Here is a 27,423-nt window from a genome sequence, read left to right as displayed (position 1 = left end):
GAGTGTGAGAGGTACCTCAAAACATCCTTTCTGCTAAGACGTTTCCGTCATTAATGTACAAAAGTGCCTTAAATTCACCATTAGGAATTTATTGCTTTGGATTGCTTTTGACAATTTTTTAGAATTCTTATTAAAAGACAGATAAGTATTTAAAAAATGACGCTTAAATTCCTAGCCATATAAGAGCCTCCTAAGACCTCTTTTCGTTCATGATGCCTAGCTGAAAGCAGGACCCTGTAGGGAAAGGTTCCTTGGAAGGCTGCCTCGAAGTCAGTGTATAGACACATTGCTCCACCTCCCAGCTTACCTCGGCCTAGACCAGAGTGTGGCCTGAGCTTGAGCAGTCAGGACACCTGGGGGCCACAGAGGAAGGAGTGAAGCCCTCTCCCTCCCTTCCTCTCCAGCTCACCCCCTTACTCCTGTCAAGGTCTTTGTCCTCTTGTACGTGGACACCTACCACAAGTTTCTGATCAGCCTCTTCAGACAGCGTCTCATTCACACTGTGGCCCAATTAGTCTTTCTCAAATACAACTTTCTATTCTATTAGTCATTCTCAAAATCTTTCTGTAGGTCATTGTTACCTCGTGAACCACGTGAACATATTCTGATTTGTAGTCAGTTATTTCATGGTAGTATTGTACCCATTGCCAAATTTCAAGTTCCTTGAGGTCAAGCCTGTGTTCTCTACTACTTTAGTGGTCTCTCTAACCCCTGCATCAGTACAGGACACACAGAAGGAGCTTTATACAGGCTGACTTGCTGAAGAAACACGTGGGGGAGGGAGCAGCAATGACTTCATGGGACAGCCTCTTCATGGGAAGACCGAGGAGTTGGTTTTAGATGTGGCTCTTCCACTGACTTTCTATAACTTTAGGGACATTATAGTTACCATTTATTCAATCTATTAGTTTTTTGGTGATGTGTTTCCCACAGATTTTCTCAATTTATCCTCTCAACAATTTTTTAAAGTAGATGCTGTTTTCTTTATTTTATAGATAAGCTAGTAAATGGTGGAGTTGGAATTCAAACCCAAGTCTTTCTGATGCTAAATTCTATACTATTTTCAGTAAAGCATGATAGTTTTGGTTTCTTTATTCATACTGTGAAGACAAAAACCCTATCAGCATTTGTGACTTTATGGTGATATGGACCAAATGAATGAAATAATAAAACAGATTCTTTGCTGATTAAGAAGTGGCTTCTTTCCTTGTAAACAAGTATGGAGTTTTAATAGCCCACATTTTTTTTTCTAAAACAATCCAAACTCTTTTGAGGAGTATATAGGTAATAGAAGAGTAAAATTAAATTAAAAAAATATTTGTCTGGCACGGTTTGTTAATTACTTTGGATAAATAGATATTTACACATCTGCTGTAGAGTGCTATTTACTACACTGGGAGAAACTGAGATCAGAAAGGCATATATGCAATCCTTTGTTGGTGGTAATAGTGGATATAATATAAATATTTATGAAATGTTTAGCCCTCATCTGGCAAAATTTTTGAAGTATGACAGATACGTATTTTTAATTCTCTCTTCTCAAATAGCAAATTCCATCTCTCCTGATCCAAGAATACAGATAGTGGAAAAATTAACATGATGTGCTTGGGGATGTGCAATATTTTCTATCCATCTAATGAACTCAAAGGGTGTTTATGAAAATCCAGTTATCCTAATTACTCATAATATGAGTGTGTGCTCTGAAGAAGGAAAGAAATTTGAAATAGCTCATTTAGAACAGCACAGAATTGTACGTAGAATTTTAAATGCCATGAATCTGGCATATAGAGATAAGGTTATTCCAATGCAAATAGAGCCAATTTAAGTGGTTTGTGACATAGACAGACAGCCTGAGTATTATATGACTTCCTTTAGTGCTTGGGACTTTGATTATAGTAATTTGATATGAGGCAAAGTATATAACTTTTAGAATCATGGACTTTTATTACTGTGACATTAGTGGTCTCACCAGAAAAATGTTGAACTTCAAGTAACTTATAGAAATCTTATGGGACAGTTGAAAGAGCGCAAAAGTACAAAAGATCTATCTGAGTTCTTGTGCTACCTACCAAAGAGGGTTTGCATGATATCAATTTGTCTGGGGCTTGGGAAGATGAGAAGGTTGAGTTTGATGATCCCTCAGTATTTTCCATCTCTCAAATTCTGTGACCCTGTAAGTGGGCATTGCAAGAGTTTCAATAGTATGTTCCTGCTTTCCCTAACAAAATTATGAGAGCCAGTTATCAGCTTTTCATCTAGTTTAAGTTGCATGCTAAATTGTTCCTTCTTCTTCTTTTTGTTTTTTTGGTTTTTTTTGGTAGTAATTATCTAGCTTCTCTGCATACATTTCCAGGTTTATACCATGAGAAACTTTTTATCATTTATCTGTGAACAAAATGATGCTTTAGTAAAAATTAGTGTGAAAAAAATAGAGCTCAGTGGTACTGTACCATCTTGTGGTTGATTGTATTGGTAGCTTCAGATTATTACTCCCCCATGTATCCATACCCTTTGCCATGTAACTTTGCAGCACTTGTACTGTGTATAGCACATATTTCCCTGCTCCTTGACTCTGGGCTGAGCCTGGTGAGCTGCTTTGGCAGATGGGATGTTACCAGATGTGATGGAAGCAGCAGCTTGGGAGGGCCCTGTGCAGTAAAGTTTGCATTCTTTTGCACCTGTGCCATCACTCTGGTAAGAACCTTCCCGGGCTAGCCTGCTGATTCCAGGTGGAGGGTAAGGGACAACCTGGATCAGAGACCCAGATAAAACTAGCTTTGATCACCTCACTCCAGCCAATATTCAGATTTGTAGACTATAATAATAAATAATAGTTGTTTTAAGTCACTGAATTTTGGGGTAAGTTGTTATGCTTCAGTAGCTATCTGATATACTTCTAAACAATTTTCATTACTAAAGAACTGTTCTGTATACAAACTTACATTATCAGATACCCACAGAAATGAACAATGTAATTGTTCACATCATCTATTAGTGAAGTTATTAGGATATTCTCCTTTTGTTCTCCTAAGACATAAAACCAGAGACAGAGCATTTTAGCAATAGCACTGGCCAATCTTACCTGTATGGAAACACTGCTGTAAGAGCCGCCAATGACCCCTGCAATGAGCAGTGGGATGTTTTCTTGAATGGCATAGGATCCATCAGGACACATATACTCAGCTTCATCCACTTTAGTCAAAGACGCCCTGACAAATTCCAGTGATTGCTCTAATGCATAGGTGTCCCTTGAGCATGTATCCAAAATGTGAACACCCAACTTCACTCCTGGTAGCAAGTAGTTGTCTTTGTTGATTTCATCAATAGCAAATAACATGGCTTCCAGGCGTTGGATCCCTCGGTCTTCATTGATTCGCCCACATTCTTCAGTTCCAGTGCCTTTTTCATTAATAGGAAATAGGCCCCCTAAAACAAGGTCACCTTCTATTTTAATCTCCCTCCTCAGAAAGTTATGGTCCGCTAAAGAGAGTAAAAATCCTTTTGAAAACAAAGCTAAGGTAAGAACTTGGAGTCTTGTCAACATCTTCATGAATCCAGTTTCTGCACCTCTGGGAGATATCAATGAATGGAGCCAATGTCGCTCACTAGTCTTCCTCTCTCATTTCCAGACTGGATCTTTGGTCTGTCCTTCATATAAGGGAGGAACAGACTAACAGAGCCTGTCACCAAATTCCTAAAGAGATAAAAATTATATGAACAAAAATGGTGAAGAAATCAACAGTGATTACATTCATGGTCCCCATTCAGACCTTTGATGGGATAATGACTCGAATTCCCATTTACTGAACATGTACTGCACCACTGCACCAGGCACTCTCCCACAAGTATTCTCATCTAGTCCTTACAACACATTGTAGTATAGATCTTAGTGGTCCTGTCTCCCAGAAATGAACACCGAGGACTAAAGAGGTAAAGTGACCTGATGAAGTGTACCTTGAATGGAGGTAGCATTCAGCCTCTGGTTTTTCTGATACTAAGTTCAGTACTCTCTCTACTGAGTGATTTACATTGATATCGGTAGACCAGGAACATGGTTATGAGTTTTCATCCCTACTCTTTGAGCTGCATTTACAAACAACCCCTTTACATCCACTCTTCCATTTCCATTTGGAAACAAAACACAGTTCTAACTCTGTCACCATTTCTGCATTTCTACCACCACAGCCCTGTCCTCCCTTCATAGGCGACCTCTTCAAATGAATTGTCTGTGGCACATTCCCCCTTCCTCTCATCCCAGATGCTCTCAGCTCACTGCAGTCAAGATTCTGGCTCCATTGCTCTAACAAAATGGCTTTGGAAAAAGCTACTACTCATCTCCTAGTTTCTAAATTCAATAAAAAACCCCACTATAGTCCTCATTTTACTTGACCTTAATTGAAATCTTAACTATTTCTACCTGTTCCAACTTCCTAGGTTTCTATTCTCATGCTTCATTTCTGACTACATCTAAAATTCCATTGTCAAACACCCCTCCACTTCCACCCCATTCTTGGGCTAGAGTTCATAGTTTCACCTACCACTTGAATGACTCCTAGGTTAACTGCCTGCTTCACAATTCTACCGACACATCCCTCTGACACCTCAAGGTCTACACCTCAAAGTCATACACTGTCCCTTATCTCTGTCAATGGATCTTCTCTGTACTCAGGCTCTCAAGCCAGAAACCTGTACAATGGAGGCCTTCCCATTTCACTCCCTCATATTTTCTTCCAGTTTGCCTCTAAGTTTCTGAAGAGTCTACCTGTTTAACATCTCTCAAAGTCACCTCCTCTTTTTTACCGCCACTATACCAGGCTCTTGTTATCTCTAACAGGACAATAGCAGTAGATTCCTAGGAGCTGCTGCCAGTCCCCAAAACACATTTTTGTTAATTAGGTAAGGATGACTTTCCTCAAGTATAAAATTTTAAAATTTATTATTGTATAACCTGTACCATATAGATGATGGAAAAAAGTATGATTGTTGGTGGCTGCCTCCTCCAGCCAGTGTTAGGCAACTCCTGATGTGGCTCTCACGTTTGAGGAGTATAGTGAGTGCTGGTGCTGGGGTTTGCACAGTAGGTTGTAACTTAGTTCCAAAAATTAAGCTTCTTTTTACATTATAGGCTAAAACATGTTCTTCTTTTAGGAATCAGGCAAAGCCCTGGTGTGAGGATCATACTTTTGACATTAGGCTGGGATCTTCCCAGGGTACTTTCTAAAACCCTGGTGTGGAGCTGTCCAGTTGCCTGCATGCATGAAGCAATGAACCTACTGTTGTGCTCTTGACATCCAGCTCCCTAGCACTAGAGAAAACAGTGGTCAGCACACTCACTCTGCTTGCCCCCCTTTCCCAGGAGATGAGGTAAGCTTATTATATTCAGAATCAATATAGAGAGAAGCAATAGCAGGGACTCCTGGAGGCTTCTCCTGACAGGGTACAGTTGCATGCCCCCTGCATGTGTGGTGAGTGAGCTTGTCTGCTCTCCTGCTTTTGTGTATGATTGTGTATTGGTGGGGTTTTATGAAGGAGGGGGCTCTCCTGGCTGCTCCTTGACTCAAAAAGGATGCCACACACCTCCCGTGTGCTCTCGCATACATTAATAAATATAATCAATCTGAATGGTGTCCCATTGGAGGAAGTGCTCTAATCCATAATCTTTTTTTTTTTTTTTAAAAGGTTTTATTTTTTTTCCTTTTTCTCCCCAAAGCCCCCCGGTACATGGTTGTATGTTCTTCGTTGTGGGTCCTTCTAGTTGTGGCATGTGGGACGCTGCCTCAGCATGGCTTGATGATCAGTGCCAGGTCCGCACCCAGGATTCGAACCAACGAAACACTGGGCTGCCTGCAGCAGAGCGTGCGAACTTAACCACTCAGCCACGGGGCCTGCCCCTCTAATGCATAATCTTAATTGCTGATCAGAGCGGCCATCTTCTGTCAGTCTATAGCGATTTCCCTTGCCTCTAGGTTGAAGAATTGACTACTTTGTGCTCCATGATCTTGTTGCTGGCTAGCCCTCAAGTCTTACTGTTCACCATGTCCACAAACTTCATCCCACCTCTGCCTTCAAATCTATGCATTAGCCATATTAGACTATATGTTCACTTCAGAGGACACCTAGAATTTTGATGATCCCTTGCTTCTGCTCATGTTGTTCCCTTTGCTGGGAATGACCTTCTACACTCATTTGCCTTGTAAACACCCACTTATCATTTAAGACTCAACAGTCACTACTAGGAAAGGCCAAGAATTCTTTCCTGTCTTTCTTCCCCAGGCAAATTGTTTACTTTCTGCTTTATATTCCTGCTGTAGCTAGTTCAAGAAATATTTGTTATTACCATTATAATTCATGTTTGTTTCCTTGTCTGCTCCTTGGGAATAAAAAAAGTGGCACAACACTTAGGGTTTTTAAGGTATGAAGAAAAAAAATGCAACAAAAAAATTGAGACGGGAACTAGTCCAATGTTTACTTCAACATTTTTGACATTTCTCCCTTCTCATGTTAGCAGCGCCCTTTAAAATCTGGCTTTCCACATGCTTTCTGTTCCTTTCATGTGGAGCAAGTGATGGGTTGTTTTCTTGAGACACGCAAGTCGTCTGGACTTTGTTCTGTTTATTTAGGTGTGAATCTCAGCAATGACGGCAGCAGTCACTGGAATGCTCAGTGTTAACCCAGAGCCTCTCTGGGAGATCTGCCACAGGGGACCAGAAAGTCTAATAATAATAATTTTTAAAGAATTTGATACTGTAGTAGAATTTTTTTTGTTTCATATCAATTTCTGGCCTCTCTTTGATCTTTGTGTGCAATTCCCTTTGAAGCAAAACTGCCGTGGAAGGAAAAGGTACTGTGATCATTATTGCTAATGATAAAGAAGCAGAAATTTGCTCTATAAAATAATTGTTTTATGTGGCTAATAAAAGAGAATAGTTAATTAAAAGAAGGTCATCAACACAGTCTTACCATGTATCTGAAAAAATGTAGATATCTCTTGAATATGAGGAAAGTTTGGCTACTCAAAGAGTAAAATGACCTTATAGTTTATGGAAAGCTTAATTCTCTCTTAAGAAAATGCTCTTAGTCAAACAAGACCTCAAATGAAACATCAGATTGTACTGAAAATAATAGTGTATACCTGTCTACCTGTTCCACAAGTAGGGGCTACATTTTATTTATCTCTGTGTATCCAGGGCCTGGCATAGTATCTGCAATCAGGAAGATAATCAACAAATATTTCTTGAAAGAATATTGATATCCACAACAATTATTGCAAACAATTCTTTACTATTTTATTTATGGTATAGGAAATGGAAATTAAAGTAGAGAAGTCAGTTGTTTTATTTCGTTCCCTACCTAATCATCCCAAATGCTCTTATCCTATTATGCTCTTTGATGACAGTACTGTCAATAGATTGACCGATAGGAATTATTTTATATACATGCAGGAGGAAATGCTGCCTTTGTATTTGGAATTTGCACCTGAGGTGGTCCCCATGAAGCCAGGAGAGATGTGGCCCCAAGTTGACCTACATTTCCTTAAGTTTTACATCAGGAGAATACTAAATCAGGAACATGCATTTTATCCTATTTCAAAGCTTCAGAGATGCATTCATTCATCAAATATTTATTGAACACCTACTATATGTGTGCTAGGCCATGAGCTGGATACCCAAGATATAAACTGTAATTGTAAACAAATGAACATTATCCCTGCCATTAAATACCACACTAAATACTTAGATATTTTTATATAGAGAATGATGGAAAAGGACTCATCTTTTTCTACTATCTCCATCATTTGTGAAAATCTTAAAAATAGGTTTACCATGGATTTCTTTTAACATGGTGATTGATATTAAATGCTTGACTCAAAAAGCAATCTATTACATATATTACATATGTTTAAAAATTAGATATACAGATCTTAAAAACAAGTTGACTGACAACAATGTCATGTAAAATGTTTTTCCTTTAAGCCTTCTGACAGGGCATCTTTAAGTAACATTTAATGTCATCTTGGAGAATTACAAATTAAAAATCAATTAGAGTAAAGTCTAAATACACTGTATTAATATTTCCTATTTACCTTTTCCTTAAAGCAGAATTTATGATTAAGGCTGTAGGGCCATGCATATTTCAAAACACTTAGCATTATTTACAATGAAGCCCTAAGAAATTAAAAGAACAGGAAATTAAAATTTAACATTGAAAAACAGACAAAACATGCTTAATTCAATGCAACTGCTTATCTGTATGTAACAGCTTATCGGATTGTGGGAAAGGGCACCAACCACTTCTTTTCAGGTTCCTTTGATTATAAATCAGTCAGTAGCACATTCCTCTGATAAACAGACTCCCCACTGCAGCCACATTCATATGCAGCCAGAGAATTGCAACTCTGCAAAGTTCTCCATTCAGGGATGATGAGTGATGTGTCAACTATAAACAAGCATGTGTAGCCCTCTCTGCAGGCAACCTGCTCACCAATGTTTTATTAATTGGTGCATTAATAGAATCTCAGAGGTTTTCTGTGAATATAACTCCTGGAATATGTGGGCAGGAAGCATTTCTATACTCTGCATATGCTAATGAGTATTTTCCTTCCCCTCTCGACTTTGCCCAGGGACTTGGTGTCAGAAATGAAATCCAGTTTGACTCAATGAATAAGTAGTTTATCCAGGGGAGATGTAATACCAGAAACCATGCTCACTCTTTCCTAGAAATAAACCCTCAAGTTGCTGAAGAGCTTCTGAGAGTGCTCAAAGACTGCACACCCAACCAATCTGGAGAAAATTTAGGCTTAGTGTCAGCATATGCAATTTTACTATAAATTTTTCAGCTGCCAGAATTACAGGTGACAAAAGACATGGCCCTTGTTCTTAGACTGCCGATTTCAGTTGGGTAAACTGAGGTTGTAGCTGTACTGGTATTTTTTAATAGCAGGATGTATCATTGCATAATTCTAATTTCTTTACTCTTATTAGAGAACAAAGGTATTTTTTTTCAGAAGCTTTTAAGAAATTATTATGAGTAGCTGGCTTTTTAAAACCCAGTCATTTTTAGCAGATCTAGCTTAAAATTTCTCCTCCTTGTAGTCTTCCACATTAGCCCTCCATGTGCTGAATTCCCATATAGTTGGTGCTGTGTTTATTATAACGGTCATATTTTGTTTTAAATTTGTTTGCATAGTTTTATAAAAGTGAAATTTAGCAATTGTTCTTTCTTCCCCATTAATCTGTAAGCTACTGGATATCAAAGACAATGCCTTAGACATTGTTGTATTTTCTGCAGTGCTTCACATGTAGTTGTCAAGTGTTGGTTAAATGATAAATCCCAAGTAGCACGTAAGTTTTTGAGGGATTGGTCAGGAGATTGGAAAAATAATTTGGAAATTCCATTCAGAAAATGAAGAAGATCACTGAAAAGACCTGTTTTTATTTTTCAAAATGATGTTGTAGTAGCTCAAGATTCAACTTTGGCATTGGAGAAATTCGGCCCAAATAGCTTTGATCTTTCCTATTTCTTTGCTAATTTTTAAGGAAGAAGTATAGGTAAAACTGGAAAAGTTGAGAGCATTTTGGAGAAATTAGAAAAAGTAGGATACATACTCATTGTTGATCTGAGAAAGATCAGGAGGAATGGAGAGCAACACACGAAATAACAGGTTAAGTTCCTTGAAAACGTGATTGGCAAAGCAGAAATGTAGAGGCTAGGCCTATGTATTAAGATTTGAGATTAGGGAGGAGAGTTTTGCTTTCTTCAAATTTCTCTAGTCTGAGGAAGTTTGAAATTCCACAATGTATATAACATTTCAAATAACCAAAAAATTAGGTTGAGTAGTGGAAATGAATTGGTCAAACCCTTTCCTATGAGCCTGTTTTATTCATAGAGAGGGTAAAAGAAGGCCAAGGACCCTAGGTGACTACACTGAAGAGGGTCACTGCCAATTCGAATAATAGAGTCAGAAAGAGATGTTGATGATGCCAAAAGGAGAAATGCCCACTTCACTATTTGGCCTTGGATGTCCCACCCCCACGCTCCCCAAAACAAAAATCTTATCTCCTGTTTCTGTTGTCTTCTGAATTTATTTACTTATTTATTGTATTATTTTATGATTTTGAAGATTAGCCCTGGGCTAACATGCTGCCAATCCTCCTCTTTTTGCTGAGGAAGACTGGCCTTAAGCTAACATCCGTGCCCATCTTCCTCTGCTTTATATGTGGGACGCCTTCCACAGCATGGCTTGCCAAGCAGTGCCATGTCCACACCTGGGATCCGAACTGGTGAACCCTGGGCTGTTGATGCAGAATGTGCAAACTTAACCTCTGTGCCACTGGACCGGCCCATGTTATCTTCTGAATTTAGAGGAAAATATTTTTATAAGGTAGGCAAACAGATTTACAGTTGTACCAAACTTTGGTCCTCAGGGTAATTGCGATAACTTACTTCCAATTTATAATATTAACTTGGTTGGGTCATTCAATATGGAATATTTGAAAGATTTATTCATTTCCCTTCAAAGTAGTAAATCTTTATTTTTCTGAACACCAAAGCGCACAGTATTTTCCCGTGTGTGTGTGTGTTGTCATTTCAGCTGTTTTTCATCCTCAGGTTCCTAACCACCTTACAAAGCCTTGGGATTGGAGTCTCCCCAAACTCCCCACAATCTACCATTGTCCCTTTCCTCTTAGAAGCTCCCAAGTCTAAGAGAAGTTACGGGTTTGTCAGCATGAACTGAGTACAGAAACTGGGTTTTTCAAAAGCTCTCCCTCCAGCTTTGGACAAATGGTGAAAGGGAAGAAATGGAGGAGTACTGTTCCCAGAGAATATTACCTGTTAGTAATATCACTAACAAGTTAGTAATATGATCCATCAACTGGCTATTATTAATAATGTCCTGTGTGTAGACAGTCTTTTCTCTTGTGTAATGTCAAATTATTTTGCACAGTGAATGAACTCTTATTGCTTCCTTTGAGAAAGAATTAGATTATCTATTGCTAAGTAGAGAGAGAAAGAGAAAGTAACACAAATTGTTCAAGGTAGTAGTGAGAAATAAATATAGAATTAGAATTTAGAATGACTCATTATTATTGCCCAATCAATATGTTCTTACAAAAGAGAACACATATACATGTTTCCACAAAATATCTCCCCCATCTCTCAAATTTTCCTCAATACATAAATGGTAAAATGTTTGAAACAGCACCATCCTTGTTTAGTGCTAAAGTCTTTAGAGTATCTGTAGCTGGCTTCTGCTTCTGGCCACGTCATAGTAACTGGTATTGGACTTGCCCCCCTGCTGAAAATAGCCACAAACCTGGACAAAACAGATAAGGCAAACTGATCCTTGAGAGAAAGAAACACATGAGGGAAGTCCTGTGATTATCCTATGAATTCTCCAACATTCTGCATGGGAGCAAATTTCTGCCTTGGAGCAGTGGTAGTCGGGTGTGACCTCAAGAGGCAGAGATTAGAGTACTTGGCTTATGAAGTGGTTGCAATTTGTGGGGCAGAGAGCTACATAGAGATGGTGAGCATAAGCTCTGTGTGGTTCAAGGATTAGACTGGCTATATACAGGGTGAGACTCAGTGACGCCTGGCAGAGATCACCTGCCTGCAACAAGGTTGAGAGAGAAATGTCAATATTAGAGGTCATGCATGTCAGAGAGATGTTGGAGTTCCAGCCCAGCTGGAATGGAGAGACCACACTAGGCACATTATACTTTTATTTAATTCCCAGAATACCTATCCTCTATGAGTAACAGCCAATTTCTGGAATAAGGGACATGTCACAGGACTACATCCAAAATAGACCTGCCCTAACAAAGAATAAAACTAAGCCTAACAAAACTAAAATGGTCCACTACTTATTGAACTGCCTGCTAGGGCAAAACTGAAAACTCTTAAAGGAAGATGACATAATTGAGACTGCCTACAATATAATTCTGCAACAACCAGTATACAACAAAAAATTGTTTGACATACAAGAAAAAAGAAAACATGATCCAGAGTAAAGAGAGAAAGCATTCATTAGAAATGGGCCCTGAAATGATCCACATTTTGAATTTAGCAGACAAGAACTTTAAACAGACTATTATAAATATGTTCAAAGACTTAAGAAATAAATGAATAGATGAAGAATCTCAGCAGAGAATGGAAACTATAAAAAAAACTATGAAAAAATTCTAGAACTCAAAAGCACAATATCTAAAATAAAAATTTCCCTGGAGGGGAGTGCACAGCAGAGTTGAGATGGTAAAATAGCCAGTAGACTTGAAGATAGATGAAAAATTATCCAATCTGACCAGAGAAAAAAAAATTGCAAAAAGCTTCAGTTGGACAATATTAAGTGGTCTAACACATATGTAATTTGAGTTTTAGAAGGAGAAGAGAGAGAATGGAAGAAAAAAAAACATTTGAGGAAATAATGGCTGGAAATTCCTCTAATTTGGTGATAAACATGATTACAAAACCAAGAAGCTCAGCAAAACCTGAGCAGGAATATACAAATCAAACCATAAGTAGGAAAATCATAACCAAATTGATAAAACCAAAGATACGAAAAGTTTCAAAATAGAGTAAAACAGCACTCACGTACAGGGTAACAATATGAGTGAGGGCTCGCTTTTCATCAGAAACAACAGTGGTCATAATCCAGTTGAATGACATCTTTAAAGTTCTGGAGAAGAAACTGGTCAATCATCCCAAAATTCTATTTCCAGTTAAAATATACTTCAAGAATGAAGGTGAAATAAAGACATTTTTCAGGCAACTAAAACTGTGAGATTTCATTAGTAGCAGTCATAGACTATGAGAAATGCTAAAGAAATTACTTCAAAATAAGAGGAAATGACATAAGATAGAAAATCAAATCTATAGGAAGGAACGAAGAGCATCAGAAATGGTTTAAGTGTGTGAGTTAATATAGGAGACTATTTTAAGTTTAGCTACTAGGTATTGTTAAGATGAGTTCATGAAAACTATATTTATCACAAAAAATGGTAAGAAAAGATGAGTTCCATTACCATTGTGTCCACTTTATAGTTTGATTTTACTTCTGTGTGTGTGTGTAAGTTTGTGTTTATCCTAGATCCTGTTAGCGAAAAATCTTTTTGTACCTTTTAGAGTCTTCCTGCTAAAAGAACAATCTTATAATTCAGAGGCCATGCTTCTGAGTAAGATTCTGTGCCAATAGCACATTCTTCTTTATTAGGTAGCTTCTAGTAGATTCAGTCAAGGCTGAAACCCAGCTGGTACACACTGGTACAGCTGTACTAGTCATTAAAATACTGAAATACTTCCATCCACTTTGAATATTCCTCCACTTTCCTGTCTGCTCTGGTTCCTCCTGTTGCATATCTCCACCACCTCCCCAAATTTCCTCATGACCTAGCAACAAAAGTGTTAAATTCTGGCACAGCAGGGTCTTTAGGTTCCAGCTCCAAGGGTATGGTTGCTGTCCATTTTTGTAACTTGATGCTAGTTGTTAAACTTTTTGAATATCACCCCTGAATTGACTTGCTGAATAAAATGTTGAAAATTTGGGGAAAGTTTCAGTTTTAAGCAAAATTCTCATCAGCTGGAACAAAACTGGATTTTCCCTTGTAGTTTCCATTTTCTACTTTTCTGGAAACTATTTAGAATTTTCCTTTGGGAACCAACATATGTGTTCATAAGGTGAGATGAATCCATTCCTGGCTTCATAGGTGGCTTGTGACACATATGATTAATCAGAATGTGATGTGTTCCAGGCCACAGCAATTGGTTCCAGGATAAGCCTGTGACCAAACCATTTCCAACCAGGGTTAATTTGAGAATGCTTTTTAGAACCACGAGGAGAAACCATCCTCTCTTTGTTAGAGTGACTTAGAGGAACAGATGTAATCCCAGGGCTGCTAGCAGCCATCTTACTTCCACCAGGCAAGAGTCTGTCTGAGATGCGGAGCCTAGAGACAGAGAAATAGTGAGACCTGACAATATTATATGTGCTATTTAATCTAGCTAAGATTTTCCAGTATGTGAGACAATAAATTCTTCTTTCTGCTTAAGTCAATTTGAAATCTGTTTTGTTACTTGTCGCTAAATGAATCCTGAATAGAACCTCTCTTCTTTTCCCATCCCCTTTCTATTAAAGATAATAACATTTATTGAACACCTACCCTGTACCAGAAACAATGATTAATGTTCTATATAGATTATTTTATTTAATCCTGCAACTTTCCTCCTACCCAGTTATGCCCTTCCACAGATGCCTGATGCTGTCCTGAATTTCAGATGTCCCCAGGATGCATGATGGTTCCCATTGTGTCACTGTATTTATGATGGATTTTCCTAGAAATGCAACTACATTCCTTCTTTCATACTCTTATAAGAATTCTCATTTTCTCGATTCTCTTACTTATCACAAATAAAGTCATATGATATATTAAGCCATCAGTTTTTAGCACATTAATGCAAGTTAATTTCTCATTTAGGGATAGTCAGATTTTTAATGGGCCAAAACATTGGCTTAAGAGAAGGGAAACATTTTAAATAATGGAATTTTAGATACCTCAGTGTACAGATAATTAAGTATCAGGGCCTAATTGATATTCTTCATGTTACAGCACTGATGAATCCACACTCAAATAGAAACAACTTGCATATATGAGACACTGTGAGGTTTTGGGCTAGAATAATCCTTACCTCATCAAATAGGCAATTGATGCCATTGACAAGTTATCTCCAGCATGATGGAGCTCTTCTGGTCACTGATGTAAATTTAAAACATACTTTTTCAGTTCTACTTTGTTGAAAAGTTTTGGGGAAAATTATTGGTGTGCTTTAGTTGGCTGTTATGAGCTCTCAAGAGCCAATTATATATATTTCTCCCCAAGTCTGTGTTCAATGATATCATGTTGGTAGCTTCAAACTGGCCATGGTGGGAGTACTTACATTGCAGAAACCAGAAAATATTAATAATCAGTATCCCCTCACAAGTCCCAAAGATCTGGCTGTTAAACATTTACCAGCACACCACTGATAGAACCAAATAGGAAGAGGCTGGGAGAGCAATATAGCATAATGCCTTAGATCAGTGTCTTTTTAGCTGCAGATCACAGGATATTCATAGGTGAGGAAATAGGTTCATGAATTACAGTGAGCATTTTAAAAGTAAATAGAAGAGTTTAAAATAGAAAATACCAAAACACTGATCCAAGGCATGTAGTAGGGCTGAGTATTATTTTCTAAAACTTTTCTTTTTGGTGTGTATGATCGTATTTTGTTTTGTTTTGCTGAGGAAGATTTGCCCTGAGCTAACATCTGTGCCAGTCTTCCTCTATTTTGTATGTGAGTCGCCACCACAACATGGCTGCTGACAAGTGGTGTAGGTCCACATTCAGGAACCAAACCTGGCCCACTGAAGCGGAGTGTGCTGAACTTAACCACTAGGCCATGGGGCCAGCCTCAATGAGTGTTATGTTTTGGGGTACAATGTAAAATAATTTCTCGCTGGGTCACGGTAAAAAAAAATGTTTGAAACCCATTGTTTTACAGTGTAGACTCTGTAGTCAAATAAATGTTTGAATCGACTTTATAACCTCTCTGTTTCTCATTTTACATATATGTAAAATGAAAACAATAATAGTACCTAAATCAAGGAGTTGTTTTTAGGATTAAATGAAATAATACATAACAGTAGCTCAATAGCTGTTAGCTATTATCAAAATTCTTGGTAGTGAGGATAATTTGTCAATGGCTCCAGAGAAATTGAGCATATTTTGAACTCTCCCCATAACCACCTATTGTCTAAAGCCCCTGTTGTTCCAGGATTAGATAACTGTACCTCGTCTTTATTTCCTCATTTAGTGAACAGAGCCACCTGAGGCTAATCCTCTAGCATCCTGCCTTTCTCCGGGCTGATGTTTAGGAACCACATGATCTTGGGGAATTACTGGCTGTCTGAATGACAGAAGGTGGGACCTAAGCTCCAAGATGTCCAGTGTCCAGTAAATTCTGGATTGTTCAGTGTTTATCAGTGCTAAAGATCATAAGATGCCAGGAGAAGATGGAAAGTGATCACCTAAGAAAAAGGTGCACGGTGCTCTCTGCAAATTAATTTATTCTGTTTCTCCAGAAAAATGTATTTTCATCCCTGCTCCCTTGATCCTTGCCTGTCATACTGAGTTTTATTGAGAGGGGACTGGGCACCCCTTGTTTCGTCAGACTGGACTAGGACATTAACTGACTCCTCTGCCCAGAGAAGAACATTTACTAGGATGCTGCCAGCCAAATTGTCTTAATTTTCATTATCCCAAGGCATTAAGAGCCTCAGCTACAGAGGGTTTGGGTCCTTGTAGCTATAACAATTATAAGTCTTTAAATTCCATGGGCACTACTGTGCCAACGCCAAGTCTGGGCTGTCTTCTGCCTTCTCATCAAGTCCGTGCGTGTATTTCAGGGAGAACTGATCCCTCTCTTAGTACACATCCAAGTGTGGGACGCTGCTAACATACAGCTATAACTGGAGACCTAGATTTTCAACTAGCAGGACTAACATGTCTCTTATATAGCTTGAACTTTTTAAACTGGTTCTGACTATATCTGTGTTTCAAAAAAGACCAAATATAACATAAAGCCCTAATATAACATGGCCTTAAGGTGTGCTTTCCTTTCCTTATGCTACACACAAGTTTTCAGCTTGAAATCATGACACTCCAATGTTACACAAAGGCCCGTTTTTCCAGGCAATAAAAGGGAGGTGAGACACAAAAGAGTGCATGCTATATGAATCTCCTTATAAAAGAGCCAAAACCAAGCAAAAGTAATCCATGGTGTTGGAAGTCTGGATGGCTGTGAAGTTAGTGACTGGAAGGATGCACGAGAGTGCTGGTAACTTTCTGTTTATTGATCTAGATTCTTGTTTCATTGAGGAGTGTTTAGTTTGTGAAAATTCTTCCAGTGGCAAACAGTTATGATGGATGTATTTTTCTGTATGTATACTACACTTCAATGAATATTTAAAATGAAAAAGCAACGATAAAGTGAAAAAGAATGCCTAGTGTGGCTGTATACTTTTTAAAAGTGGTTTTATATGACAAATTGGCCTCAGAGGTATTGACATAAACTTGCAACTGTGGGCTTATTGAGGACACTAACCCTGATGAGAGAATCCCTTATCACCTGGTGAGAGACCCTGGTGTAAAATGAGGTGCCTTACCTCATTGTGAGTGAATGATGGCTATGCAGAGGCCTCCTTCTCATTATCATGGGGAGCCAGCCACTTTGTTTTCCTTCCTATATCCGAGCAGAAACCAGGAATCTGAATGTAAATGACAAATACATCAATCACAAGTAGTCTGACAATTGGTACCTGTGACTGAGCTGCTCAGGATGGGTGGGAACAGAAAGGTGAAAAGGGAGCTCCAATGAGAGGAGGTGAACCTCAGACCCTTCTGAAGTGAGGCAGCTGCTGCTTTCACAGTTTGAGTTCTGAAAAGTCCATGGAATTGATCTTTGGCTTTATTATGTTCCAGTGTTCAAGAAATTCTGTTCAATAATTAAAAAAAAAAAATCACTTATTGTATCTATTATGTGCCAGGGCTTCTGGTAGGTTCCAAGGATGAGTAGGACAGCATCTGTGCTAAATATAGTAAAAATACGGTTTCTTGGGACTCTGACAACCATCTAAAGCTAAATATGAAGTGTAACCCAAATTGATTTTGGCAGAACATGCCAATGTGACAAACCTGGTAAGGACCAGAAGACTCCTCCCCTCCTTGCCATAATTGTTTGCTTCTACCACACAGGTTAGGATAGATTACCATTTCAAGGTAGGACAGGCAAACCATCGTGGTGGACTTCTAAGGGCTGCAGACACTGCTGCTCTTTCCAGATGTGGTTAATCTTTGAGAGTGACCATCCTGCCCTGTGTGATGCCGGGTCCCATTTTAGACAACTGGAAACTTATGCCCAAGATCAAAATGTCAGGAGGTAGCAGTCCTGAGAATATCTCCTATGCATCTGCTTCTATTATCTTCCTCAGGCTTTATGTTTCTGGTTATAGCGAAATTCTCGTATTTAACTGTTCACAAATAATCATATAGAAAGTTGATTTTAGTTATCCTTCCTATCCCATCTTTTAGGTACACATTATTTTCTCTATACTCAAGCTTTCACCAAATCTTGTGGCTGTTTTGATCACAGTGCCTCCAAATTTGGCTTTCTTTTCTCTGTTGCTACATCAGTCTCTATTGGTCTTGTTTCTGATTGCTGCAACCTTCTTCTATGTGGATTTCACACACCCTTCTTCTGTCCACTCCAGTCTATTCAAGATACTGCTGTAACTTGTATTCTTTCCCTCTGGTCACTTGAACAGACTCAAATATTTCTTGTCACTCTAAATTTAGTCTTAGCATCACCACTTTCAATCACTTTACCCATTCACTTCTTTTCTTTTCTCTTTCACAGCTCATTTTCTTTAGTTCCTAGGAAACACAAAGATAATATTTTATGCTTTTGCTTTTCATTCTTAACTCAGCAAATTTTTCTAAGTCTGAACAAGTTAATTCAGTTGGTTAGCTTGTGGGGCTAGTAAAGTCTACAGCATTTGACTTGTCCAAGTTGCATTATTCTACAGAAAGCTCGTGTTCCATGTTTGGTCATAATCTGTACTGCAAAAGCATGCTAGTGGTCATAAAGTAAACAGCTTTACATGCTACCTGGCAAGCTTTGCACCGGTTATCATAGTTAAACCTGTGAGAACCAGCAGATCTGTGTAGGTTAGTACGATCTTTCCTTGTGATGGATAATGTGTTGCCAGGCAACACAAAGCAAGTATGCAAAAAATTATTTGTGACTAAATAAATGAATATTTTCTCCTTTGTTTCACACTTTACAATAAATCCTAGTTTTCTTTTTGACTAGGTCCTTCATTCCTGAATGAAAGAGAAATTAACATTTTTTTGAACTTATACCCAATTTGTGCTTATTTACTTTTCCCAAGATTTCTGTTGAAAATAGGTGAGTAAAACTGGCTTAGGGGCAAACTTAAGTACTACTTGCTCAGGACTCCTCAGTCACTGAGTGGTGGAACAGATCTGTCTGATTCCTGGTTCTTTGGCCTTCCTTTTATTACTTCCTGCCTTTGAGAATTGTGTCCAAACGTCCCAGAGGACTCTGAAAGGCAGATAAGAAGAACATGATATGTAAGGCACCTTCAGTGGCTTGATTGTCTTTCTGGTGCTTCTCCTTCTTGAACGCATTTGTGTTGGCTTCACTGAAATTCCTACAGTATTATTGCCTCAAAAAGTTTTGTCTTAAGTCTATATATGTTCCAATTTCATTTCAGGAGACCCTTTCCTCTATGTCATGACACTGGAAAGGATTCTAACCAGGGAGGAGACCTTTGAACATGAATTTGTTTCCACACCTGGCATCCATTAGCCTTCTCATTGGAGCCATCTTTGAAGCCAACTCCATCTACTGTCCAGATGTTTCTTTAACTGGTGGCTTAGCACAAGACATTTACACTTTGCTGCTTAGCATACATATGGAGTAATAACCTTGGGGAATTTTGAAAGTCCTGAACTGCAATTCCTGGGAAATTGTAGGCAAAATTATCACAGTGGAATGGATGCTGAACTAGCCAAGCATCCCCCTCTACAGCCTACCAGTGACCCATTTCACAATAGGAGGGCTACCACTTTATAGGATCTGTGGTGGGACACACAGATGTTGCCCAACGGATGGTATTTCACATGACACCCAAAGGAAAACTGAATACCCTGGGGAAAGCAGATTTTGTTTAAAAACATTATTTCTTCATTAGGTAGAAAACTTGCAGTGGTAGTAAGAATTAGAAAGTGAGCTCTGATTTTTTCAATGAGAAACATCACCTTATATCTTAGTTAAAACTGCACAAAGAATGAGCATATGGCTTTCCTTAAATATTACTGATGTTGCATGGATTTTACATACAATCCTGTGCTAGAATGTTAGCATCTGACTGATGCTTGCATGTTAATTGAAAACAATTCTTTTTTTCCCGGTGTTATTGAGAAATAATTGACATACAAGTACAAGTTTAAGTACAAGTTTAAGGCATAGAGCATGACAGTTTGATTTACATATATTGTGAAATGATTATCACAATACAGTCAGCTAACATCCATCTGCTCATATAGATACAGTGAAAAGAAAAGAAATAAGAAAAGAATAAAGGAAATATATAATTTTCTCCTTGTGATGAGAACTCTTGGACCTACTGTCTTAACTTTCCTATATATCATAGAGCAGTGTTAGCTATCTCCATCATGTTGTACATTGCATCCCTAGTAGTTATTTATCTTATAAATTGAAATTTGTGACTTTTGACTAGCTTCCTCCAATCCCTCCTGCCCCCCCCGACAACCACAAGTCTGATCTCTTCTGTGAGTTTGAGATTCTTTTTTTTATTTTTGATTCCACATATAAGTGAGATGATACGTTATTTGTCTTTCTCTTTTTGACTTATTCACTTATCATAATGCCTTCAAGGTCCATCCATGTTGTTGCAAATGGTAGGATTTCCTAGTTTTAATGGTTGAATAATATTCCATTGTATATATACATATACATATATTTACCGAAACTTCTTTATCCATTCATTCATTGATGGACCCTTTGTTTCCAGGTCATGGCTATTTTGAGTAATGCTGCTATGAAAATGGGGGTGCAGATATCTTTTTGAGTTAATGTTTTTGTTACCTTTGAATATATTCCTAGAAGAGGAATTTCTGGATCATATGATAATTTTCTTTTTAGTTTTTTGAGGATCCTCCATACTCTTTTCCAAAGTGGCTATACCAATTTACAGTCCCACCAGCAGTGTACAGGGTTCCCTTTTCTCCACATCTATGCCAGCATTTATCATCCCTTGTCTTTTTGATGATGGCCATTCTAATAGGCATGAGGTGATATCTCATTGTGGTTTAAAATTGGTTTCCCTAATGAATAGTGATTTTGAGCATCGTTTCATGTACCTGTTGGCCTTTCGTATATTTTTGGGAGGAAATGTCCATTCAGATCCTTTGCCCATTTTTTAATTAGGTTATTTGTTGTGGTGTTTCTTTTTTTTTTTTTTTTTTGCTATTGAGTTGCATGAGTTCTTTACATGTTTTTGATATTAACCTTTTATCAGATATATGATATAATATAATATATATTATATCATACATCAGATACTGTTTCCTGTTCCGTAGGTCATCATTTCACTTTGTTTATGGTTTCTTTTGCTATGCAGAAACTTTTTGGTTTAATATAGTCTCATTTGTGTATTTTTGATTTTGTTGCTTGTGCTCTAATAGGTGTCATAGCCAAAAAATTGTTACCAAGACCCATGTCAATGAGCTTTGTTCCTATGTTTTCTTCTAGGAGTTTCACGGTTTCAGGCCTTACATTTAAGTCTTTAATCCATTTCGAGTTAGTTTTTGTGAAAGGTGTAAGATATAGGTCCAGTTTCATCCTTTTACATGTGAATATCCAATTATCCCAGTACCATTTGTTGAAGAGATGATCTTTTCTCCATTGAGTATTCTTGGCTTCTTTGTAAAATATTAGTTGACAGTATATGCTTGGGTTTATTTTTTGGCTCTTGATTTTGTACTATTGGTTTATTTGTCTGTTTTTACGCTATTACCATACAAAACAAATTCTTAAATGTTTGCCCTCTAATACTCTTCTGGAATGTGTTATTAGAGCTTTGGAAGTTTGACATGTGTGATGTCAAGAACAGTGACACTATCTTCCACATGAGTGAGCCAAAAGTAGGTAATAAGGGTTCTTTTTGGGATTTTGAGTTGACTTTATGACAACCAGTGAACAACAGCACAGTAGCCTAATTCTTTGAAAAATTTCACAGTATACCTCTAAAGTATGCTTCTACGCATTAGTTCCACTGCTCCTTTCTCCAAATAGCCACTATCCTCTGCATCACAATTAAGCTTATGTACTTGTTTTTAAAATCTGAGTAATTGTAGTTTATAAAATGTTTTAGTAGGAAAGCCTTAGAAATCATCCAGGCTGACCCTTGATCCTCTTCATTTTCATATGACAACTTTGAGTCCTATGGGTAGGGGGATCCTTATTTTAGAGTCTTGCTTTAAAATTTAGTTCAGGACACTTGCCCTGGATGAAATATAATCTACATGTGGCGCATGTTTGGGAACATCTGTGGGTGTAACGCACTGCACTAGGTTCTTCAAACACATGTTCTTTTTCTAGATAGAGACCTGTTACTTTTCCCCAGATGATTTGAAATTCCTGCTGACTTTTTCCTTCCCTTAGACAATATTGTCATTTCCCCAGGGGGCAGTTAGTTAAAGAAAGAGTCAGGGATAGTGGTGTGGCAGAAAAAGAGGTATTCTATTGTTTAATCACAGGGCTTGATGGCAGCCAGCTGTAGGAAACATAAAGTGTGCATTGGCCACATGCTGCTGCTCTGGGAACAATGGTGAAAAAGTGAAAGCTTAAAACAAAAGCAAAAAGCAAAATAATAGGTGTTTCCACAGGCTGTCTACTGCCAGGTGAGGAAAAAAAAGAAAGAATGTTTCCTTGAGGAAGGCAACTATTTCAGTCTACTGAGTTTTTGAAAGAAGTTAACCACAGGGCCACAGGAAAAACAACAGTGAAGAGGACCCAACTAGAATGCTAACTGTTCCCTCACACAAACATTAGCTCCAGGCTGTGCTGTTTAGTGGGGTGTGAAATCACAATTAACAGAGCAAGGGTTTTGTAAGTGAGCCAAAGCTGCTTCAAATTACATCCTGCTATTAGCTGCTTTTAGAACAAGCACATTGAACAACTCCATGTTTACTGGACTGTGGTATGGTCTTGAAGAAATCATTAATAAAAACAGTTGATTATGGTTACACTTACTGTGCTGATTTTTTAGCTCTTAATCATTTAGGATGTTTACTAGTGTGGGATGCAGAAGCAGGAAACAGGTAGAGTTAAACTAGCAACCAAAGCTGATGGTACCAAGATATTCCAACAGAGTCTTCCTGAGGTTTTCATTTATCTGTTTGTGTACTTCTGTTGAGATTATACCTGGGCTCTGTTGAGTATGGTTCAGACTAAAACTCTTCAATACCTAATGATATAGACAAATGAGTGGGAGCTCAGAGAACACACCTAACCTCTAAGGAGAAAAGAGGCTTTGATTTATATAGAAGATTAAAGACATTAAATATCACAATTGCCCATCTAAAAGCCTTTTTTATGAAATAAAATGGACTCATAGAAAATTTATGTCCTAAAATATAAAAAAGAAATCCCCTGTCAATTTTCTCCTAAAATAAAGGCTTTTAAAATCCTTTCTTTTTAACCCCTAATGAAGGTTTAGAAGCTGTAATGGAGGGCACATTTTATGGATTAAACATTGTTTTGTTGAGTGTACTGAAACTTAGTTAAGCTCATGTGGCAGCTAACTTTTCACCACATGGCTCAAGGGCACTCTACTTAAATTTTTTCTAAGGGTAATTGGATGTATAAGGGAATCATGGACACTTACATGTGGAAGTGAACTTATAAAATGTCTCTTCCAACTCCTCCAAGGGCCTGGAGCAGTGAGTGGCCTTGTCTACATTATTAAGCCACTTGAAATCAGAGCTGGGACTAGAACCAAGTTTATGACTCCAAAGTCCTCCTTGAAGGTGTTGTCCGCATTGAAAGATGTCAATGTTCTTTGCTGTACTTGATCTGCAAAATCAGTACAGCGTTGATGTTAGAATCTGAAGCCAGTATGAGGCACTTGGCTTCTTTCAGTTTCTGTCAGGCCAAAATTGTGTGATGTTTGCCAACCCCGTTATTCAAAGAAGCTGATTCCAAATGGTCTGCTTTACCCCAGAATCACTAAAAGTCGACAGAATCTTTGCCTAGTATCCCCTGTGAGTAATGTGATATAAGACTTGTGACATCAGCCTTAGCAAATGTATCAGGCTAGGAATTTATTCTGGCTTAGAAGGTTAAACAAAGGTGATGAAGGCCAGGCTGGATTCTGATGAGTTATGTGGCCTTGGAGAGTCTCAGAGCTTTAGTTTTCCAACCCGTAGAACAAACGTGTTGGGCTGAATGACCTTTAAGGTATTCTTTAATTTGCATATTGTTTTTTCAATTCTAAGTTCACTGTGGACAAACATTTCTGGAATTCTAGCATCCTATCTATTTAAGTTAACAATATTTCTCTCTTCTCTCAAATTCAGCATAGATTTCTATTGAAATCCTTCCAAAAATATATTTTTTTCTGTACGTGGCTGACCCTCCACTAATCATGTATTTGCTGGTTTCCAGTGGTGGGAATACATTAGGCCCATCCTGTCATTCTTTCTCATTTGTTCACCCCCTCTCCCCAAAGATGGGACACAAATGACTTAGTCATAAAATAAAGATACAAGAGTCAGATGAGGAAAACATTAGAAAAATATGCTTAGGAACTCAGTACTATTGAAGGGTATTTAATGTTTGATGCCTACCTGTAAGAAGCTTTGTGTTTTTGTCAACGTTGGAAGAAAAGGAAGGGAGGGAAAAAAAGGAAAAAGAAAAATAATTATCGAGGGCCTACTTTGTTTTAAGTATGAGACTAGACATATCATATAGTTCTAATTTGGTCCTCTCCATCATTCACTTATTTAAATCAATATTAATCAGTGCGCTTACATCAATATTAATCAGGTGTTCAAGATACAGAGGTGAATGGGACAGATACGGCCTTTGTCCTCAGTGAACTCACTTAATCACATAGATATTTTATCTCCAACTTTACACTAATGAAGTTCCCGTGCTTTTGCAAAACTACAGATTTCTTTTAGAAACTTTGGAAATGTGGCCCTTCTTTTAAAAATTCCTCCTCGTCATGATGTCAAAAAAACTGAGTATGTATACATTTTACTATAATGATGATATAGAATATTTTGTCCAAAAAATTTTTCACTACAAAAATCCAAGTTCTTAACCTTAGTTCTTGGTGAGCAGTTCTGTAGGCAGGCAGTCATTTCATGTTGGAATGGGAGGCATAACGAGGCCATGAGACTTCTCCAAGGTCATGGAGTGAGTGGCAGTTAGCTCAGATCCAGGGTGTCTGCAGATGTCTGGGGAAGCTTTCTGTTTATACTGTTTTCACCTTCCTGACTGTAGTAAGATTTTCTGGTGTTCAGTTTCCAGATCTGGAGGGTAGTGTTCTAAACCTAGGCCTGCCTTCTCTAAGGTGGGCCATCGCAAAAATGAGAGAGGCTCTTTCTCTATCCTTGGGCCAATGCCCCATCCTACCCTACCAGGCAGCTGTGAATAACTAGATAGAGCATTCTTCCCACTCCCTTCAGGGGGCTTTGAGCACACCTGCCAAGTCAAATACACTTTGTCTCGGTCAAGCATTGTCTGCCCTTCAGCTGTGGCCAAATGCCTAGACATTTTGCTGCTGTTTAACAAAGCCAGTTGGGGAAGAAAATGGCCCAAATGCCAGCACTTGGAGAGTTATGAGTTGGAAGGGAAATTTCCGTAGGTAAAATATGCAAATGAGAAAGGCTGGCTTTCCTTCTCATCATATATCACCCACTTTTCACCCTGGGCCATGAAATGCCAGGACAGCGAGCATACCCAGATTTGGCCACAGCAAAGGCAATCAACACAGGCTAGGGGTCCAAGGGCCTGTGCATGAGGAATAAAGCAGATCCCACTTCTGCTTCTGCTGGTCAATATTCCTACATTTCCAAGAGTGCTTTCCTTATATTTTGTAAGGCACCTCATATTCTGTGTGGTAGACAATCTTTCTCTGCACTTGTTTTGGTCATGATGCTGAAGTTCCTGTAGTTCCTTAGTAGTATATTCAGCTCCTTATTCTTCTGTTCATGCATCAGAATGGTGACACACATCATAGCAGTTTGACTCTTACCACTGAGATAGTGGTGATCATTCACACTCTCATGTTGCAGATATGGGAACAGGAAGTTGAAAGCTTCTCTGATGCTCTAGTGGAAACCCATGGCAAGTCTGTTGGGCAATCATTGCGACTTCTGCTTCTGAGCCTCATGCTTCTGTGGGTAATATTTCCTCTTGGTGGGGCCCAGCTGTGGAAAGTTTTTCACGATCTCCATTGCAGAATAAAATCAACAGCATAGCCCTCTGCAATTTTTTCAGGGCCGCAGAATGTCTGAGAGAAACACCAATATTACAACAGGCTGGTACAGAGGGCAAGATTTCTGGCACTGCATATCTGCTATTGTACCTCTTGAAGAAAAGCTTTAGCATTCTCCAACCCGGTGTTTGGGTCAGCCTCGGCCACAAATGTCCTCTTAATGGGCGGTGTGAATTTTGCTGCTGGTGAAGCATAAGGAGGCAGTGACAATAACAGGGCCGGGGGGATTTATAGGGGACAACTTACAGAGAGAAGAGCTAGACTGGAAGGCAAACATTGCCAAGTTGCTTTAGGATCTTAACTCTTTGTGTCTCAGTTTTCTCAACTGTAAGATAATGCTAATAACATCCACCTTGTAATGTTGTTTGTGAACTCAAATGAGATAATGCTCATGAATGTGCTCTATAAATTATGAAAAACCTTAGAGTGGGATATCTTATTATTATTGTCTTAGCTCCTTTCCTAACGAATTACATGTGGAAGTGGTGTGGGTCAGGCTTGAAATTAATTAGTGCGTTAGTGTGTATATGATGGATTTGGAGGAGATGCTGAACACTCCCTTCTGGCCCACAGAGATCTGGTCCCCAGCCTCTCACTGGGCCTGCAATCCTACTACTATATTTATTCTTTATACCCACAAGTCTCTTATTGTAATATAAATTCCACTGGCAAGAGTAATATCACATTTCTTTTTCAATCAATAGAGGACATTGTAGATGCCCAGAGGTGAATAGTTGCTATAAAAGTTCTGAAAACAAACATTGTCAACCTTCTAATTTGTCCCTGGCCACAGGGATGGAGTGGGGTCAGGGATGCAGATTGAATCTCAGAATAAGAACAACATATGCAGCTTCAAGGGGAAAGAAACATGGGATGTGAACACTGTTTTTTGATAGAAAGGGAAGATTGAAGGTCCACAAAATCTCTACAAATCTACACACTTTATTGTAGTTCTCTTTTGGTTCTTCAGAGAATATGCTTGCCTGAGTCACTTAGAAGTGTCTCTGCTTCTGGCTCTGGAGAGGATGTATTATACATAGTGGTGTCAGGAGATACAGCTCCCCCTTTCCAATTCCTCTCAAAAAGTTCTTATTCCAAGCCCAAAGCAGAGAATTTTATTTCAATCTTTGTGTTGCTTTCATTTTCCATTACCTAGAAAGGGACTACTACATTACGTCTCTCTTTGCATAAAACATATAATGCTACATAATTTTCCTCTTCAAAATGATGAGGCTATGTAGCATGAATAGTGAGAAAATTCCTCGCTTAGTAGTCAG

The 27,423-nt window shown here is 38.4% G+C and overlaps 1 protein-coding gene across 2 annotated transcripts in view; it reads right to left on the bottom strand.

Annotated features, from left to right (window-relative positions):
* Positions 1 to 27,423, bottom strand: part of GRM3 (glutamate metabotropic receptor 3) — a 226,271-nt gene that overhangs the window by 92,537 nt on the left and 106,311 nt on the right. Inside the window, exons 2-3 of one of the 2 annotated variants that reach the window (XM_044768047.2) lie at positions 17,198 to 17,299; positions 3,083 to 3,694 (exon numbers count right to left, since the gene is read on the bottom strand). In XM_044768047.2, coding sequence (XP_044623982.1) covers positions 3,083 to 3,550 — 468 coding nt within the window. In that variant the 5' untranslated portion in view covers positions 3,551 to 3,694; positions 17,198 to 17,299. The remainder of the gene's footprint in view (positions 1 to 3,082; positions 3,695 to 17,197; positions 17,300 to 27,423) is intronic. The other variant, XM_014853373.3, reaches the window with a different exon arrangement.

This window comes from Equus asinus, chromosome 1 (assembly GCF_041296235.1).
Source record: "Equus asinus isolate D_3611 breed Donkey chromosome 1, EquAss-T2T_v2, whole genome shotgun sequence".
NCBI classification, from domain to species: domain Eukaryota; kingdom Metazoa; phylum Chordata; class Mammalia; order Perissodactyla; family Equidae; genus Equus; species Equus asinus.
This window is presented reverse-complemented; position numbering and strand designations above follow the sequence as displayed.